This window comes from Oncorhynchus tshawytscha, linkage group LG23, assembly GCF_018296145.1.
Source record: "Oncorhynchus tshawytscha isolate Ot180627B linkage group LG23, Otsh_v2.0, whole genome shotgun sequence".
Lineage (NCBI taxonomy): Eukaryota > Metazoa > Chordata > Actinopteri > Salmoniformes > Salmonidae > Oncorhynchus > Oncorhynchus tshawytscha.
Window position 1 is genome coordinate 5,399,091 of NC_056451.1, and position 20,086 is coordinate 5,419,176.

The 20,086-nt window shown below is 41.0% G+C and overlaps 1 protein-coding gene across 2 annotated transcripts in view; it reads right to left on the reverse strand.

Moving 5' to 3' along the window:
- Positions 1-3,050: 3,050 nt before the first annotated feature.
- clstn3 (calsyntenin 3) overlaps positions 3,051-20,086 on the reverse strand; it is a 38,369-nt gene continuing 21,333 nt past the window's right edge. For both annotated transcript variants that reach the window (XM_024386079.2, XM_024386080.2), the window contains exons 10-19: positions 19,911-20,070; positions 15,197-15,256; positions 14,920-15,068; positions 14,366-14,514; positions 8,683-8,909; positions 7,844-8,005; positions 7,156-7,301; positions 6,772-6,907; positions 5,220-5,404; positions 3,051-5,076 (exon numbers count right to left, since the gene is read on the reverse strand). In XM_024386079.2, coding sequence (XP_024241847.1) covers positions 4,927-5,076; positions 5,220-5,404; positions 6,772-6,907; positions 7,156-7,301; positions 7,844-8,005; positions 8,683-8,909; positions 14,366-14,514; positions 14,920-15,068; positions 15,197-15,256; positions 19,911-20,070 — 1,524 coding nt within the window. In that variant the 3' untranslated portion in view covers positions 3,051-4,926. The remainder of the gene's footprint in view (positions 5,077-5,219; positions 5,405-6,771; positions 6,908-7,155; positions 7,302-7,843; positions 8,006-8,682; positions 8,910-14,365; positions 14,515-14,919; positions 15,069-15,196; positions 15,257-19,910; positions 20,071-20,086) is intronic.

A 20,086-nucleotide genomic window follows, 5' to 3' on the forward strand; every position in this document is an offset into this window, starting at 1 on the left:
AACATCATTTTCTGTCTCAAACTCCAACCCCGTAATTCTCATTATCTCAGGAGAGGAACGAAAATATTATCTGGTTATTCCTGATACATGTAGGCTTTTACCAAGGAATTTATGTATTCTCTCAAAACATCTGTTAGAGGAATTACATTTCTATATGTTTATTACCCAATTCAATTAATACACTCAGCCCATTTCTAAGGATTTGTAAGATACTTATTTGCATAAAATGGGCGGAGCCCAGTCTCATAATCAAGCAATAGCGTTTATTCTCGAGAGTACTGAACATGATACAATTTTTTAATTTTTTAATTTATTTATTTTTATTTTTTATTTTTTTATTTTTTATTTTTTTATTAACAACAAATCAATACATAAAGCACATGAGGGAACACAAGCATACATAGATTACGAACAATGGACAATCGTGCTAGGGGGTACAATATCACATTACAATTACACAAGGACCTTAAGGGACATGCATATACTTACAATTCTAACAGCTTTTTTGTTAGTAGAGCATTTAACCGTCTTAAAATACAGTTCAATTTCTTTTTGTAGGGTACGAAAATGTGGTTTTCTGTTTGTAAATTTACATTTGTGTATATGAAATTTGGCCAAAAGAATAATGAAATTAATTACATAAAAATGATTCCGCTTATTTCTATTGTATGTAAAGAATCCAAACAGTACATCTCTCCACAATATGGTAAAATCTTCATAAATGTGTTCAATTATAAACCTACTGATGTCTTGCCACAGTTTTCTTACATGCATACAATGCCAAAAAAGATGCACAACTGTTTCTGGGTGGTCATTACAAAAGGAGCAATTGGAGTTGATGTTTTCCTTAAACTTCTTCATATAGTGGTTGGCAGGATAATATTTATGAATAATTATAAAGGAAACTTCCTTAATTTTGTTAACAAGTAGATATGTGTGTGGCAACATCCAAACTTTTTTCCAACAGATATTATCAATAAATCCATTCCAATAAGGCATGACATAAGGTATAGATACAACATCCTGCTGAAACAAGGATCGTATCGCTCTGTTGTTGAATGTACCAAAAGTGTCACGAATCCCGCTTCCTGAGTCTGTGTTTGCCTGTGTTTCTGTCCTGGAGTGTGTTTCCGGTGTCCTGGAACGCACCCTGTCTGGTTGAAGGGCGAATTAGCTTGTTGGGAGATCATGTTCACCCGCACCTGTATCCCATCAGTAATCTGCACACCTGTCCTGATCATCACCTCTCCCCTTCAAAAGCTCTGACCTGACATCCATTCCCTGCCGGATCGTTAGCCATGAACAGTATGTTGTGCCCACGAACCAGCCTCCAGTTTATAGAGTTTGTTTTGTTTTGTTTTATTGTTTTGTACTGTACGTCTTGCACGTCTTGCTTGCCTTTAACTTACCGCCGTTTGTTTTGTCTACAGCCATTCACCCGGAACCCATACCCCATCCATGTCTGCTCGTCGCCAGTGTGTTGTTATCCATTGGATCTGCCTACCCACTCCCATCAACCCACCTCCGCTGCCCGCTCCTCCACCCGGAACTATCTACCTCCACGTTCTCATTAATAAATACACACCATCTTCTTGCTCACCTTGTCCTGGTCTGTTTCTGGGTCCAATTCTGGCAAACCCTGACAAAAAGAGAAACAAATCTTTCCTACTGATGAGTCAACAGGGTCAATAGAAGGTAGGCTCTGAGGGTCAGGTCTTGATATGTTCCTGAATAACATAGCAACACCGGAGGGAATGGCATCTAAAACAATTGCAAAATCTTTAGGTGTTACAGGGACCTTGTAAAGTGATAAGAATTCTTTATAACTGAGTAAAAGACCCTCTGCATTTACCAGTTGGCTCACCAATAGGATATTATTTCTGAACCAATATTCTAAAAACAGAGAGGTATTTCTATACAATATATCCCGATTATTCCATATATAATATCTGTGTGGAGAAAAATTGTGTTTATAAATTAAGGACCATGACAAGAAAACCTGCCGATGAAAAGCAGAAAGTTTCACTGGAACTTTGTCAATATTATAATTGCAAAACAACATGAAGTTAAGGCCACCAAAAGTAGAGAAGACATGATGAGGAATAAAATTCCAGATAGAAGTGGGTCTTCTTAGGAATTGTTTTATCCAATTGATCTTGAAAGTATTATTTTAAAGTAGTAAAATCCAGAAAATTCAGTCCACCATTCTCATGTGTTCATTACAACAGTTTTCCTAATGTAATGGGTACGGTTTCTCCAAAGAAAGTTGAAAAGCATCTGGTCTATCTCCTTGCTTATTTTACAGTCAAGATATAAAGATAGAGCACCATATGTTAGTCTAGAGATACCTTCAGCCTTGGTTATTAGGACTCTACCTTTTAAAGATAAGTCCCTCTGTAGCCATTGATTTAGTTTCTTCTGGGTTTTTTTAATAAGAGGGTTAAAATTTAGTAAGCCTCTAGACTTCTGATCCTTTGTAATGGTTATGCCTAAATATGTAAGTTCTTCTTTTCCAAAGCGTCTGGTCTATATCTTAACATTAAGAAATGTGAACTCATGGCTGTCAAAGATTGTGTGACACCTTCATACATGATACAATTTACAACAGGTTAGAAACTGAAAATGACGTCATAGGTTTTAAACCGTCCCGTCCCTCCTCCATTCTGATACAATGGCAGTATAGCTCACAAGCCTTCCTACATCGTTCCCACCGGTTTAGATACTTTAGGACCAGGCCAAGGTCTCCCTGTGTAGATAAGCATTCTAGCCAGTCTGATGATAAGTTCATACGTTTCTACCAAGGAACAGTCTTTGTTCTAAGTCTTGATTATAATTACACACATTATATTCAGTACTAGGATTAAAATAAAATTCATACATCTATACAGTAACATAATAGTATTCTGATTAGTCAGTCCTGATTGAAATGTATACATAATTAGTCATTATTGATTTTAAAAAATCCCATAATTAACACCATCCAAAAAGTGCTCAGAAGATGGTGATAGTGAAATATATTATTTACTTTAAAAAAAAACAGGCAGCATTTAGACGTCAGTGTTTTATTATGAACTTTGAAATGTTTTCAGACAGTTATCAATAACAATAGTCTTCATAATCCATGTTATCATTGTATCAATAATTACAGTTAATGTCCCAATAGTAACCATAGTAATAATATAAGTAATTAATGAAATTTGTATTCCATTTTTAATATTACACTGAAAAACAACAGGCTTTATTTACTGACAGGTTTATCACTGCACATTGAAACACAGACAGACAGCAATAAACACAAAGGGAGGATGTGAGGGAGGATGATGGTGGGAGGGGGTTACATTCAATAGACCAAAGAGATGATGGGGACTGGCATGAAAAGAAAACGACGAGGGGGAAGAGAGAGGAGATAAGGAAGAGAGAACGATTTGAGAATATTCTAAAGGAGGTGTGAAAGAAGGAAGGAGTGAGAGGGAGAGGGGAGACAGAGTAGCTATTTATCACAATGTCCCCTCCATTTACTGTAATTCAGATATGAACAAGATTTTAAATTACAACAATTCAACACACGAATGAATACACTCATCAAGCCAGGAATCATCATCCTTATTACTACTACTACTATTATTATTACTCCGTATTCTGATGGTGTAACCTTTAAAAATATACAACAGCTGGTCAAATGATAAAACAATGTAATTGGTAATAAATAATATGTATATGCAGCTCCCTCTTTAAGAGTACAGACAGAGCAAGCGTTGACTGCAATAATAATAACAATAATTTTATGTACAGAAAATGTAATACAATCAAAACTGCCCGAGCTGAGCTGACATTCTGGATACAGCGGGTGTTGTGGTGTGTGTGTCGTTGTTGTAGTGAGGTTGTCACGAGAGCGGTGGGTGGTGAAAGTGCAATGGGCTGGGGGTCGCTCAGTCGAGTCACTGGGGTTGTGGTAAGGGTCAGAGGTTACTCTATGCCCGTATCGGCAGCCTGTTTGGTTGACTTGCAAAAACATACAATGAAAGTGTTCTACCAACCAATACGATTTAACAATTAAAAGTCTACCCTGATAAAAGGAAAGTTCTGAAAATGTACACTTTTGCATGGACAATTTATTTGATCTAATTTAGCACATCACGTACAGTATGTGAAGCACATCGTACATAGTATGTAAAAGTCTGTTAGAACCCTATAATTGTATGTTTTTGTATATTAGGGTTACTATAAATGTGGATCTGATCTGGAGTCAGATCTGGTGGGGAGAGGGTTCGTGTTTTTGGAAGTTGAGGAATGTATAGAGAGAGAAAGAGCGAGAGAGAGAGAGAGAGAGAGAGAGAGAGAGAGAGAGAGATTGTGCAGCAAAAAGACGACTAGATTAAATCTAGAGGTGTTTGGGATAGCGTCAGGATCAGGGCTTGTGTCTATGTGTGAGGGGCCGACACGAGGCTTTGTGTGAATCGATTGCTTCAATATTCATTTTGTGTGGTGGGAAAAGCTGTCTGGAGTGTGATATAGAGATAATAAAACATATACAGTCTTAACTTTACACCTAAGTTATGTAGCCTCGGTCCAGCCTGTGTCACACAGACTTCCAGGACAATGTCAATTCCCTGTGAGTTAGGAATTAGTGCACCACAAACTATTTTTGTTGGTTGTTTTGGTCAGGCGGTTAGAGTATACTGTATATATTGTGCCGTAGAACATTTACGTGGTGAAACATTCAATGCACTGTTATTGGCTATAGATCATTAATGGAGCTGTGATGTTGCGGTAATACAGTGTTTTGTTGTTGTACGTTTACATTCCATAGACTAGAGGTGTCAGCAGTCTTCAATATTTAAACGCGTTGAGAAGAGCGTGTGAGTGGCGAGCCGTTTTGTGGTTTCCATAGAAATGGGTACGTCCAGAGAGAGAGAGACGATTGGCTTAGTAGCGACGGGGGTTGCCGTCTCTGCCCTCTTTCTTGATGATGATTCGCTGGTCGTCGTTGGCGTTGTCAGGCGACTCCACCACTTCCTCGTCCTCCTCCCCCTCACCTTCAGTGTCAGCTGAGATGCCCATACGAGACTCATAGGACTGAGAGAGACAGAGGGAGAGAAAGAAGTGATCAAATAATCATTCAAATCGTCTTTACTCTTAAATCAAACTCAAAACTTCCACACTGAAATGAAAGGAATAAAAATCTATTCTATTCTGCAAAAACAGAGTTAGATCTTTACCTCCATGGGGTTGACGATGATGGTGAGAGCAGAGTCATCCCATTGGCCGCTGTCCTCCTTAGACCCTCCCCTGGCGCCCTCGCCACGGCGGTGGATGGAGCGGATTCGAAACACTCCCATGATCACCATGACAACCAGGAAGCCCACGCACACCATAATGATGACTGTGGCCGCTCCTGGCACCACTGTCAGAGGAAAGTTTTATATGAACCTTTCAGCCACCATCCTGTCATTAAAACCTGTTGGTACTAGGGGGCAGTATTTTCATTTTTGGAAAAATAACATTCCCAAATTAAACGGGATATTTTGTCAGGACAAGATGCTAGAATATGCATATAATTGACAGCTTAGGATAGAAAACACTCTAAAGTTTCCAAAACTGTAAAAATAGCCTGTGAGTACAACAGAACTGATGTTACAGGCGAAAGCCTGAGAAAAATCCAATCCGGAAGTGACTCATCTTTTGAAAGCCCTGCGTTCCGATGCGTCCCTATTGAGCTGTGAATGCCCTATCAACCAGATTACGCTTTCTACGTATTCCCCAATGTGTCTACAGCATTGTGATGTAGTTTTATGCATTTATGTTGAAGAATACCCGTAGGCGGCTTCATTGCGCAAGTGGTCACCTGATGCTCCCAGAGAAATTCTTGCGTAAAATACAGAGGTAGCCATTATTCCAATCGCTTCTACTGAGAAACCAATTGTCCCGGTTGATATATTATCGAATAGATATTTGAAAAACACCTTGAGGATTGATTATAAACAACGTTTGCCATGTTTCTGTCGATATTATGGAGCTAATTTTGAATATTTTTCGGCGTTGTCGTGACCGCAATTTCCGGTCGATTTCTCAGCCAAACGTGAAGAACAAACGGAGCTATTTCGCCTACAAAAATAATATTTTGGGAAAAAATGAACTTTGGCTATCTACCTGGGAGTCTCGTGAGTGAAAACATCCGAAGTTCATCAAAGGTAAACGATTTAATTTGATTGCTTTTCTGATTTTCGTGACAAAGTTGCCTGCTGCTAGCAAGGCATAATGCTATGCAAGGCTATCGATAAACTTAGACAAATGCTTGTCTAGCTTTGGCTGTATTTTGAAAATCTGAGATGACAGGGTGATTAACAAAAGGCTAAGCTGTTTTCCCAATATATTTCACTTGTGATTTTCATGAATAGGAAGATTTTCTAGGAAGATTTATGTCCGTTGCGTTATGCTAATTAGTGTCAGATGATGACAGCGGTCCCGTTCACGGGATGGGGTGTCACTGGAGGCTAATGTCAGTGACACTGACATCTTGTGGTGAAAATGAACCTGCGATTTTTTTGTATTTTGAATCTCTATTTTGAGAGTGGATAGGGGATTTCCCAATAGAAACAAAAGGGGACGGTATAGAGATAACTTCATCTCATCTATCTGTTTTTATGTGTCTTGATTTATCAATGAGCGAAACACATGTACTCAGGAATATAGAGCATAGTTCTCCTGTAAAAAGTAAATCAAGCGAAAAAGGTCGCCATTAATACTGAGGTAAATGAAGTGTGTATAAACCTGAGTTGCGGTGGGGGTTAGGCAGGGTGTGTCCGCTCAGCTCCCCAGAGTGATGAGACGGGTGAAGGAACTGCTGCTGGGAGGCCAGGAGGTGAGACGGGTGGTACAGACTGTCCAGGGAGTGCAGGAAGTTCACCTGAGAGCAAGGATGGATGAATATTTGGAAGGACAGGCCGAGATGGAGTAAAAGAGAGGTAAAAAAGAAAAAGAAGCCTCATCACAGAACCTCTTACTAACTGAACTAATGTGGTGCTCTCTCTCTACCCACTAAATGCTAGTTTAAAAACACTTAGCTAGTGCCCTGGTATTGTACACCCCATTGAAGCTTATTTGCTAACCCATTTTGGGTTAATTACAGCCTCTATTGTCAGTTAGATTAGTTACCTCCAGTGTGAGTTCGTTGCTGGTGTATCTGCCATTCATCTCGGAGCAGGACAGACGGAACCGCCTCTCAAAGCGGGCCGATCCTTTAGCCAGCCGGTAACGGACGGACCGAAGGACATCCTCATACACGGAGATGGACTCAGCTCCTAACACAGAGAGAGAGAGAAAGAAAGAGATGAGAGGTGGAGAGTCGGAAGTTTAGGGGCAGTTCAACACTGAGGAAACAGTAAGACAATAAGATAATGCTAGAGTTTGTGAACGTGAAACAGAGGTGCGATGCAATATGCAACATAGCCCAACTAATCGCATCATGCTGAATGTCACTGTGGGCAGTAAATGAAGCGCTTCAGCACACAGACTATCCCTCTGGTGCAGTTTTCCCAAACTTCTGTTTTTGAGAGATTTTCTTAGTTTTTTGTTGGAATTAAAGACCCACTCCAGCCTCACTAGCATGGAATTTATCAAAAGGTGCATTTCCGTAGCTGGTGCAGGGTTCCTCATTACATGTCACAAGTGGGGGGCTTTCCTTTTCAGTCCTCTATTGCACCCATCAGACCAGCTCCTTGATTGTTTATATTTTTTTACCCTTAAGTATTTATACCTGGGATATCGTTTTTCAACGGGAACAGTTTAAACACAGCTGAAGTGGGTCTTTAAAATAAAACCAAATAGGGGAAATGAGCGGTACCTGTGATGGCGATGTAAGCAGTGGTGTTGATTATCTCCAGACCCCTCTCTCTCAGGGCATCCATGTCCACCAGGAGCTCCTCCCTCTCTGGGTTTAGCTCCTCCCCCAGGGGCTGGACCTCACAGCCGTCCAAAGTGTGGGCCACGGCGTCTGACATCAGAGCTGGGGGTCCAGGGGTAAGAGAGATGAATGGAGGAGAGAATGAGGCGAGAGAGGGAGAGCAAAAGATGGAAAGAGGGGAAAGCGTGACTCTTGTTCGCTTTTGTTGCCAAACAAACAACCCAACTATAGGACTGGGAACATACTTTCTCAGGTCTTTTGTTGCCAAACAAACAACCCAACTATAGGACTGGGAACATACTTTCTCAGGGGTAGGAAACATGCACCCCAATTCAAAATCTGATTTAGAAGAAAGACAGATCTTACTTCACATTCTTTGTCCGCCGACATATAATTAAGTAGCACTGCTAGTAAGTGGAAATGGAGGCAGGTGTATGGAAAATAAGTGACTTATAAGTTTGAGATCCAGGCCTCAGCCCTGTATGACAATTAAAAACAGGCTGAGATCAGGGTTAGAATCTAAGTCAAATATGCACAGTTTGATTGGTGATTTAATGTGTTCCGACACACTGATCACACAAAGACCAGACAATGGTCCATATGTAATCAGTCATGCTCACATGGTTATTTTTAGAAGCATTAATCCGTGTACAGTAGGTTTCCTTCCTACATAAAATGCTGGCAAAATGCTCTCAAAATGATTAGATTGATGTGATTGGAATGCACTAGTCTCTACCCCCACATTGTAGTATTCATGGAAGGGCTCTTTGCTGGCTCACCTCCTCCTTCCATGCCCTGAGCGGCTGTGTTAACAGCATGAGACAGGGAGCACACAATCCTCAGCTCTGGGAAGAGGGGTACACCACGTGGGCCCTCGAATTCAGGCGCGGGACGGGCCAGGTGGGGGCCGACCCCAGACAGGGAGATCTGAGGGGCGTCAGGCTGAAGGACCACCAGGTAGCCCTCCAACTGCCTGAGCGTAAGACAACTCTCCTCATTGAAACACCTAGAGGGAAGAGAGGATAGAGAGAGAGAGAATGGGGGGTCAAATAGGGCACCAGTTATTTCTCTATAAGTAAACAGTTTTAGGACTTGATGATTAGGCAAATCAGGTGTGTTAATGTTGGTCTAGGACAAAAGTCTGCACACCCTGTGGATTTTCAGGATTGAAAAACCCTTGACTATAATGATATTGTATGTATTGTCTGATACTAATTAGTAGCTGATACTAATTGTGCCACATTTCAGAAGCACTTTGAAATTCTGTTATTATTTGGCGATTCAGTACTTGATTTATGATTCAAGTGGTGCTTTGAGTTGTTTAGCGTGTGAGTGTTGGAACTATCTAGCTCTCGTAATACTGTCTCTCTCTCGCTCTCGCTCTCTTTCAGTGAGCAGCTGCTATATCTGACTCTCCACAAGGGCCTGCTGTTCAGCCATCTGGAAGAACTGCTTGACCTCAAATTAGTCTTATCTTTAAACACTATTAAAAAACATGCCCTCCAACTACTAACTGATAAATCGGACTGAAGAACACACTAGGAAAGCAAATAATCTCCCGACCTGGAATCAGACTAATCTTAAAAACACAAACAAAGAAACAGATCTCAAAACGAGCGTAAAAACATAACATCACTGTTGTCCCTTAAATCCGGGTCATCTAAAAACACTACGATAAGCGCAGCCACTTCAAAAAGATGCTAAAGTACATAGATAGGTAAGACCAACGTGCACTTCAAAGTACATAAATATTTAAATCAACAAAGTGGATAAAAAAGGACCCATGTAGGCCTATGCGGTGCATTAACCCAAAAATAAAACATTTTTCTGGTCATCCATGAACTTAATATAATGTGCGATACACTGTGGCATAAATTTTGTTATATGCTTCAACCGTGCTTCCTCTTACCCAAGGCTAGATTACGTAGTTGAGCAAAAGCCGGGACTCCTATATCGGCTGCAAATCAAGCTCCACACCTTGCACAGGGATGCTATCATTCAACATAACAGTAAAATCCTTGTGCTCTGATACCTTTGCAGAGTAAAAGTTTCACATGCACAGTAAAATGCCTTTCTTGCTAACTCAAAACCCAACAATGCAATAATCAATAACAATGTCTTACTAGAAAAAAAAACACAAGAAATAAGAATAGGAAACATGAAACGCACAATAAAGTAAGTACTGTGAGTAAGTAAGTATACTATATAAAGGAAATATTTAAAAAGTAAGATCCAATACCATATTTATATGTGCAGGGAAACTGCAGTGATGGAGGTATAAACAGCTGTAGTCGGAAGTTTACATACACCTTAGCCAAATACATTTTACAATTCCTGACATTTAATCCAGGTACAAATTCCCTGGCTTAGGTCAGTTAGGATCACCACTTTATTTTAAGAGGGTGAAATGTCAGAATAATTGTAGAGAGAATGATTTATTTAAGCTTTTATTTCTTTCATCACATTCCTGGGGTCAGAAGTTACAATACACTCAATTAGTATGTGGTAGCATTGCCTTTAAATTTGCTTAACTTGGGTCAAACGTTTTGAGTAGTCTTCCACAAGCTTGCCACAATAAGTTGGGTGAATTTTGGCCCATTCCTCCTGACAGAGCTGGTGTAACTGAGTCAGGTTTGTAGGCCTCCTTGCTCGCAAACACTTTTTCAGTTCTGCCCACAAATGTTCTATAGGATTGATGTCAGGGCTTTTTGATGGCCACAATACCTTGACTTTGTTGTCCTTAAGCCATTTTGCCACAACGTTGGAAGTATGCTTGGGGTCATTGTCCATTTGGAAGACCCATTTGCGACCAAGCTTAAACTTCCTGACTGATGTCTTGAGATGTTGCTTCAATATATCCACATAATTTTCCTACCTCATGATGCCATCTATTTTGTGAAGTGCACCAGTACCTCCTGCAGCAAAGCACCCCCACAACATGATGCTGCCACCCCCGTGCTTCACGGTTGGGATGGAGTTCTTTGGCTTGCAAGCCTCCCCCTTTTTCCTCCAAACATAACGATGGTCACTATGGCCAAACAGTTCTATTTTTGTTTCATCAGACCAGAGGACATTTCTCCAAAAAGTACGATCTTTGCCCCCATGTGCAGTTGCAAACCGTAGTCTGGCTTTTTTATGGCGGTTTTGCAGCAGTGGCTTCTTCCTTGCTGAGCGGCCTTTCAGGTTATGTCGATAAAGGACTCTTTTTAATGTGGATATACATGCTTTTGTACCCGTGTCCTCCAGCATCTTCACAAGGTCCTTTGCTGTTGTTCTGGGATTGATTGGCACTTTTCGCACCAAAGTACGTTCATCTCTAGGAGACAGAACGCATCTCCTTCCTGAGCGGTATGACGGCTGCGTGGTCCCATGGTGTTTATACTTGCCTACTATTGTTTGTACAGATGAATGTGGTACCTTCAGGTGTTTGGAAATTGCTCCCAAGGATGAACCAGACTTGTGGAGGTCTACAATTATTTTTCCTGAGGCCTTGGTTGATTTCTTTTGATTTTCCCATGATGTCAAGCAAAGAGGCACTGAGTTTGAAGGTAGGCCTTGAAATACATCCACAGGTACACCTCCAATTGACTCAAATGATGTCAATTAGCCTATCAGAAGTTTCTAAAGCCATGACATCATTTTCTGGAAATTTCCAAGCTGTTTAAAGGCATAGTCAACTTAGTGTATGTAAACTTCTGACCCACTGGAATTGTGATACAGTGAATATATAATTGAAATAATCTGTCTGTAAACAATTGTTGGAAAGATTACTTGTGTCATGCACAAAGTAGATGTCCTAACCGACTTGCCAAAACTATAGTTGGTTAATAATACATTTGTTGAGTGGTTGAAAAACGAGTTTTAATGACTCCAACCTAAGTGTATGTAAACTTCCGACTTCAACTGTATGTATAGGGGTAAGGGGACTAGGCAGCAGGATATAAGATAAACAGATTAGCAGCAGCTTGCATGTGAGTGTGTGTGTAGAGTTAGCAAAAATGTACGTGCATATTATGTGTCAGTGAGCAAATGATGGAGTGAGTGTTGTGTGTGTTGGAGTGACAGTGTGTGTGTGTGCTCGTGCATGGAGACTATGAGGGGTAAAAGGTCAATAAAAAGATGTCTACATGTTCTACCCCCAAGTTCTATAAGAATCTTTGAATAAATGAATGAACACATTATTTCATCCATCATTAGCCTGGGTACCTGACAACCTTCAATGATGTTATGTTGTTAAACAATGGATAGACAATGAAAAATATCCAAAACAAACAGGCACCCAGGCTACATCACCATGGCTGAAATACGGTCACAGAGAGGACAGGTTGTGGTGAATGAATGGCTTTAGAGATATGATACAAGTAATTGTTGGACCAGAACACAAGTCAAAGATAAGATATCCCCAGGTTCTAATGGCAGTTTGGGACGGCGTCATTCCTTTAACAGCATGCCCTTTCATTCCATAGCATTACTTATCAACTACTCCAGCCATGTCCATGTTAATTGAGATCAACGTCCAATGAATAGCTCTCTCCCGCTGAGCAGTCCTGTAAACCTGCCTTCACAGCTCTGGAATACTGCTGCATTCTTTGTGAAATTAGGCTTTTACCTGCTTTTCCTCTTTTACCCTGGATTTCTAATTTATGTACACGAGCACTATCAGTGTGTGTGCCTGTTTGTGTTCAAGTTTCAAAGTCATGTGGACAAGTACAGTGAAACGCCTTTCTTGCAAGCTCTCAACCCAACAATGCAGTAATCAATACCAATGTCGTACTAAAAATAACATAAGGTAGAACAAAAACACACGAGAAATAGAAATAAGAAGAAAGTAAGTAAACTATATACATGGTCCGGTCCAGTACCATATTTACAATGTGCAGGGATACTGTAGTGATAGAGGTAGATATGTATGTAAGGTGACTAGGCATCAGGATATATGATAAACAGAGTAGAAGCAGCGTATATGATGACGGTATGTGAGTGTGTAGTCAGTATAAATGTGTGTGTATGTTATGTGTGTGAGCATATGAAGTTAGTCTATGTGTGTGTGTGTGTGTGTGTGTGTGTGTGTGTGTGTGTGTGTGTGTGTGTGTGTGTGTGTGTGTGTGTGTGTGTGTTGGAGTGTCAGTGAGCGTGTGTAGAGTCTTGTGAGTGTACAGAGAGACAGTGCAAAAAAAGGCTCAACTCAGGTAGTCCGTGTTGCCATTTTGTTAGCTATTGGGGATAGAAGCTGTTCAGGAGCCTGTTGGTGTCAGACTTGATGCACCGGTACTGTGGCCGTGCGGAAGCAGAGAGAACAGTCTATGGCTTGGGTGGCATGAGTCTTCAACAATTTTCTCTGCCTTCCTTTCACACGGCCTGTTATATAGAGGTCCTGGATGGCAAGGTGCTCGGCTCCAATGATACACTGGGGTTTGAGGGCCCATGCCAAACCTCCTGAGGGGGAAGAGGTGCTGTCGCTTTCTTCATGAATGTGTGCGAATCATTTTAAGTCCTTAGTGACTTGGACACACAGGAATTTGAAGCTCTCGACCCGCTCCACTGCAGCCCTGTCGATGTGGAAGGGTCCACAATCAGCTCCTTGGTCTTACTGACGTTGAGGGAGAGGTTGTTGTCCCGGCACCACAATGCTAGGCCACTGACCTCCTCCCTGTAGGCTTTCTCATCGTAGTCGTTGATCAGGCCTACCACCGTTATGTTGTTAGCAAATTGATAATGGTGTTTGAGTTGTGCATGGCCACGCAGTCGTGGGTGAAGAGGGAGTACAGGAGGGGACTAATCACGCACCCCTGAGGGGCCCCTGTGTTGAGGGTCAGTGTGGCGGAGGTGATGTTGCCTACCCTCACCACCTGGGGTCGGCCCGTCAGGAAGTCCAGGATCCAGTTGCAGAAGGAGGCGTTCAGTCCCAGGGTCCTAAGATTGGTTTCGAGCTTGGAGGGGAAAATGGTGTTGAATGCTGAGCTGTAGTCAATGAGCAGCATTCTCACGTAGGCATTCCTCTTAGGTGGGTCAGAGCAGTGTGGATTGAAAATGAGATTGCGTCGTCTTCGGATCTGTTGGGGCGGTATGCAAATTGGAGTGTCTGAGATGATGTTCATGTGTGCCATAACCAGCCTTTCAAAGCCCTTCATGATTACAGATGTGAGTGCTACAGGGTGGTAGACATTGTGGCTTAAAAGCCTCAGAGTTTCTTGGGAACAGGGATGATGGTGATCATCTTAAAACATGTGGGGATTACAGACTGGGACAAGGAGAGGTTAAAAATGACAGTGAATATGCCTGCCATTTGTTCTGCGCCTGGTCTGAGAACACACTGTGAAACTGTCCAGCCCCGCTGCCTTACGAGTGTTGACCTGATTAAAGACCTTACTCACTTCGGCCTCGGAGAGCGAGATCACTTAGTCCTCTCTGTGTGTGTGTTGGTGTGTGTGTGTGTGTGTGTGCGTACATGCAAGCGTGTACCTGAGAGAGGTGGTCAGTTTGAGTGGCCTGACTCCAGGGGTGGCGAAGCGGAGAGAGTTCCTGTAGGTGACCTGTTGCACGGCCCTGTTGAAGCTCTCAATGTCATCACCCTCCAGAACCAGCACAGACTGACTTGGGTTCACATGCACCTAAAAAGGTCAAAGGTCAAGAGTTCATGCCCCGAGGTCGCACACCCCTCATAGTCACACACATAGTTAATTCTGTATTCTCTTTATATATATATATATATATATATCTTTTTTTTCTTTCATCAGTACCACCTTTTTGGGACTTCAGTTTTGATTGACTGTATGTTGCATGTGCACAGAAAAATATTATGCAGTAGACTCCATATCCATCAGGGGGAAATGAACCCTTTTGAACACAACAATCTGAGTAGGACATATAGCAGAGGTTAAAAAAACGTTGGGTGCCATGACCTATCAAACCCTGTAGATGAAGAAAAAAAGAATTCTGGTCGTCAAAGCCCACTCTAAGCCTTAGCCAAGTGAGGCAAGTGAGAGTGAGACTCCTCTACAGTAGGGCGAGGTTACCTTCATGCCTGAGCCCAAGGTCTCCAGGTCCCCAAAGTCCAGCCCCTCTCTGCAGGCGTACAGACACTCCACCACACTGTGGGGCTCCACACTCCCTGGACGCACCGTCACCCCTGACAACAGGCCACGGTAACCACCCACATACTTCCCTAAGAACCAGAAACAAAATGAACACAGTCAACACAGACAAAAAAAAGATGAACACCCACACACATATATGCGCATGCACGGATACACACACACACACACACACACTTGTAAAAACAAATGAAGTCACCTGTGTCTTTCCCTTCAGGGATGGTGTTGTTAAGGATGTCCTTCTGTTTATCTTCTGTCTCTGTGGGAAGAAGAAAGGTTAAAGGCAGTTGTTTTTATATAAAATAATTTATGGGTAACTTTTAGATATAGATTTCCATTAAAATGAGGAAAAAATGTTTTTCTCAAGAATTTTGGTAGGACTGTCTGGGAGTGGTCTGAGTGGGGAGGGGAAAACTGAAAACCAGCTGTTGGCAGAGAGGTTTGGAACTCTATATTATTGGTCTATTAACCAATTTACCCCATGCAAACCTTCTGATTAGAAGGTCCTGTGTAGATTGTATTTTCAACCAGCAACTATCAGGAAATAAACACTGATAAAAAAAAAACATGTTTACAGTGTTAGTTTCATCAGCTGTTGTAAAATATTATTTATACAACAGGTGGGTCCAATCCTGAATGCTGATTGGTTAAAACCGCATTCCAGCCGGTGTCTATTCCGAAACTTACCACCAGCTAAATCTATTACATTAAAATGCCTATTTACTCTGTTCCATCTGACTGCGCAATCCACTGTCTCATCAGCCCAGCCAAGCAATTTATAAACTTGATCTCCACTATAAAAAGCATCTAGACATGATCTAACATTTATTTTAAGATAACATTTAGTTTTCAACAGAGGAGATTTGTATAAACCTTGCTACCTGTCTCTCCGACATTTGCAACATTGTTTCAATATTCAAATTCGTTCTCCAGCTGTCCCCTAGAAATGAACGTGTCGGGAGTCTGGATGAGACATACAGGCAGGCAGCTTTTCTCAGCCAGTCGAAATCATGAATCAGCTGGCACCATTTTTATGGATATATACAAAGAAATGTCAATTGGAAAAAAGTACGAAGTGAAGTGCAGCTAGTTTGCCGTCTTTCCAGCTTCAGTTTGAAGTGATCGTGTTCGCTGTGTTGTTGGCTAGCTCCTCTGAACAAGTGTCCTGACGAGTGAGCACATTTTCTATACCAGGTGAAATAGCGCCTCATTAGCTAATTTCTATGGATGTATGTAAATAAATGCCACTTAAACAAATGCAAATGCAGCTACTTTGCTGTTATTCTGGCTGCACTTTTTGACGTGACTAAGTTAGCCGTAGTTGGCTAGCTAGCAAGCAAGGGATAAGAACGTTGCCAGCCAGTATGGCAATAGAACATTTAGAACAAACGTCCATAGATACAGAACAAAAAGACAATGACTGGGTCGCGTTCCTAGCAACCGAACCGATAGAACGAACGACCAGCTGGCTTGGGTAGCAATCCTAGATTTGTGTTGGGACTATATATTGTGGAAAGGATGAAATAGTATGAATATTTAATAAAAATATGTCAATAATTATTTGAATATGTTGGTATACCCGTTGTATAAAAGTGATAATGCCCCCGAAGCCGGTGTTTGGAGGATATATAACACCCGTGCCAATATATCCTCCAAACACCGTCTTCTGGGGTATTATCACTTAAATAAAGCACAGGAAAACAGAATTTTGACTGCACTGGCAGAGAAGGGGTAGAGGATGACAGAAAGAAGTGAGAAAGACAGAGGTGTAAGAGGAGAAATAAAAGGATAGTAAAAGCAAGAGAGGAATGGAAAAAGAAAATGAGAGAGAAGAGTGAAAAAATACAGAATAAGATAGAAAATAAACGTGCAAATCTGACAAAGGTGTGTCATACCCTTCATTATCTCCCAGCAGCTGACTGCCACACAGGCAAGTAGCCATTAATGTGTGTGTGACTGTATTTCCAGTGCTAATTGGCAGACAGTGTGTCCCATTTTAGCGATTAGCGCTGGTGTAACTGGCAGGCTAACCGTCTGGCCTGCCTGTTGTTCTGTTAGCCTAAATAATTGATAAGTCAGTGATATTAATAGAGTATGGAGAGGCAGTCAGAGCATCTCACACAAATATAATTAGGTGAATGAGGAGGGAAACGCCATGCTTTTCTGTGTCAGATGACGTATGTGTATGTACAATGCCTTGCAGAAGTATTCAGACCCCTTGGATTTTGTCACATTTAATTGTGCTACAAAGTGGGATTAAAATGAATTGTAATATTTAGTCTACAATCTACACAAAATAACCTAATGTGAAAGAGGAAGAAATTTATTTTTATTTTTTTAGATATGCATTTTTTTTATTGACCTAAAATACAGTTGTTGCATAAGTATTCAGACCCTTAGTTGAATTAGTTAAAGGAGTAAAACGTGGCTTAACAAATCACATAATACGTTACATGGACTGTGAAATAATAGGGTTTGACATGATTTCTGACTAATGACCTAACCCCTTACCTCTACATCATACATGCATGCATGCATGCATACAGTTGAAGTTGGAAGTTTACATACACCTCAGACAAATACATTTAAACTCAGTTTTTTCACAATTCCTGACATTTAATCCAGGTACAAATTCCCTGTTTTAGGTCAGTTAGGATCACCACTTCATTTTAAGAATGTGAAATGTCAGAATAATAGTAGAGAGAATGATTTATTTCATCTTTTAGTTCTCACATCTCATTCCCTGTGGGTCAGAAGTGTACATACACTCAATTAGTATTTGGTAGCATTGCCTTTAAATTGTTTAACTTGGGTCAAACGTTTTGGGTAGCCTTCCACAAGCTTTCCACAATAAGTTGGGTGAATGTCCAGAGGGCATTACTCCAAAAGCACAATCTTTGTCACCATGTGCAGTTCCAAACCGTAGTCTGGCTTTTTTATGGCGGTTTTGGAGCAGTGGCTTCTTCCTTGCTGAGCAGCCTTTCAGGTTCTGTCGATATAGGATTCGTTTTACTGTGGATATAGATACTTTTGTACCCATTTCCTCTAGCATCTTCACAAGGTCCTTTGCTGTTGTTCTGGGATTGATTTGCACTTTTTGCACCAAAGTACGTTCATCTCTAGGAGACAGGTGTTTGGAAATTGCTCCCAAGGATTAACCAGACTTGTGGAGGTCTTGGTTGATTTCTTGGTTGATTTCTTTTGATTTTCCCATGATGTCAAGCAAAGAGGCACTGAGTTTGAAGGTAGGCCTTGAAATACATCCACAGGTACACCTACAATTGACTCAAATGATGTCAATTAGCCTATCAGAAGATTCTAAAGCTATGACGACATTTTCTGGAATTGTCCAAGCTGTTTAAAGGCACAGTCAACTTAGTGTATGTAAACTTCTGACCAACTGGAATTGTGATACAGTGAATTATAAGTGAAATAATCTGTCTGTAAATAATTGTGGAGAAATAACTTGTGTCATGCACAAAGTAGATGTCCTAACCGACTTGCCAAAACTATAGTTTGTTAACAAGAAATTTGTGGAGTGGTTGAAAAATGAGTTTTAATGACTCCAACCTAAGTGTATGTAAACTTCCGACTTCAACTGTACATCTGTATGGTCCCTCAGCCAAGTATTGACTTTCAAACACAGATTCAACTACAAAGACCAGGGAGCTTTCAAAAGCCTCAAAGAATGGCAGTGTTTGGTATCAAACATTGAATATCTCTTTAAGCATGGTCAAGTTAATAATTATGCAATGGTTTATACACTGATTATACCAACCATTAGGAACTCAGGGAGCTGAATACTTATGCAACAACTATATATATATATATATTTTTTAGAATTTTTCTTCCTCTTTAACATTACAATATTTTGTGTAGACTGTTGACATGATAATTACAAACATTTGAATTCCACTTTGTAGCACAATACAATTTGAAGAAATCCAAGGGGTCTGAATACTTTTCTGCAAGGCACTGTATAAGTGTATGTGTGTGTGTGTGTGTGTGTGCACGTGTGTGTTTTGTGCGTTGCTTTCATTGGTGTGCTGGAACATTTGGTTCTATGAACTGTTTCATTAGCAGAAGAATATGAACTGTGACAACTCTCAAAAATATATTTTTGGGGCAGGCGTTGCTCTTTTGTAATCTTGTAACCTATTCTAGAAATGTATTGCCAGATAAATATATTCCATTGTCTATTGTGGTATATTATTGTCATATTTTCCTTGCCATGTTCTCATCAACTACCACTCATTAACAACACATTTACATAGCCATCATTCCAGGGTATCTATATGTGTATGTAATTAAAAGTCACATTTCTAATTCATTCTTGTTAACTAGCTTGTTATAGAAAAATATGTTATTAGTTATTCAACTGGTAGTTACACTAGTATAGGACCTCTGCAATGTAAAGTGTGACCCACTTAGGCATCCTTCATTTGCTGACAGGGGTTCTATGCAGTAAAGTTGAACCGCTCTACGTGGTGTAAGGTTTAACCACAGAGTTTCTAAACCCAGAGGCTTAACACCGCGACACTTCTGGTAACTCTTGCGAAACAGACCAGGCCGGGGTTTGGGAAGTCAAAACTGATTCCTTAGTTGTTTATTTTCTCGTGATCTAAAGGCACAACCTAGATTCGAGCCAATATCTTAAGTAGCTGAACATCTTATTACTCCAACCTTGTTAAAGTGACAAACTGAAACTTTAGAATTTTTGTGAAAAACTATTTCATATCGAAAGAGTGCCTTTCATTTGCGCAGTTCGGCGCCAGACGACTGTTAGACACCATATCGTGTTTCTACGCATGAGCTTAGCTAGCCAATGTCGCCATGACATCGCCTATATGTGTGATTGGGGATTTCTATTGGAGAAGCAGTTTTAGCCTGTCTTTGGTTTAACCAATCGTTACCCCAGCAGGCGCCAATGACCAGTCGCTGTCGTGGGGCAGGGTTGGGTATGACTCCGTTGTCGTGGATGAGGGCGGGGTCGAAGGTGACTCCATCCACATACAGTGTCACAGAGGGGAACTGGACACTGAGGGACAGGTGATGCCACTCGCTGTCACACACCTAGAGAGGAAAGAAG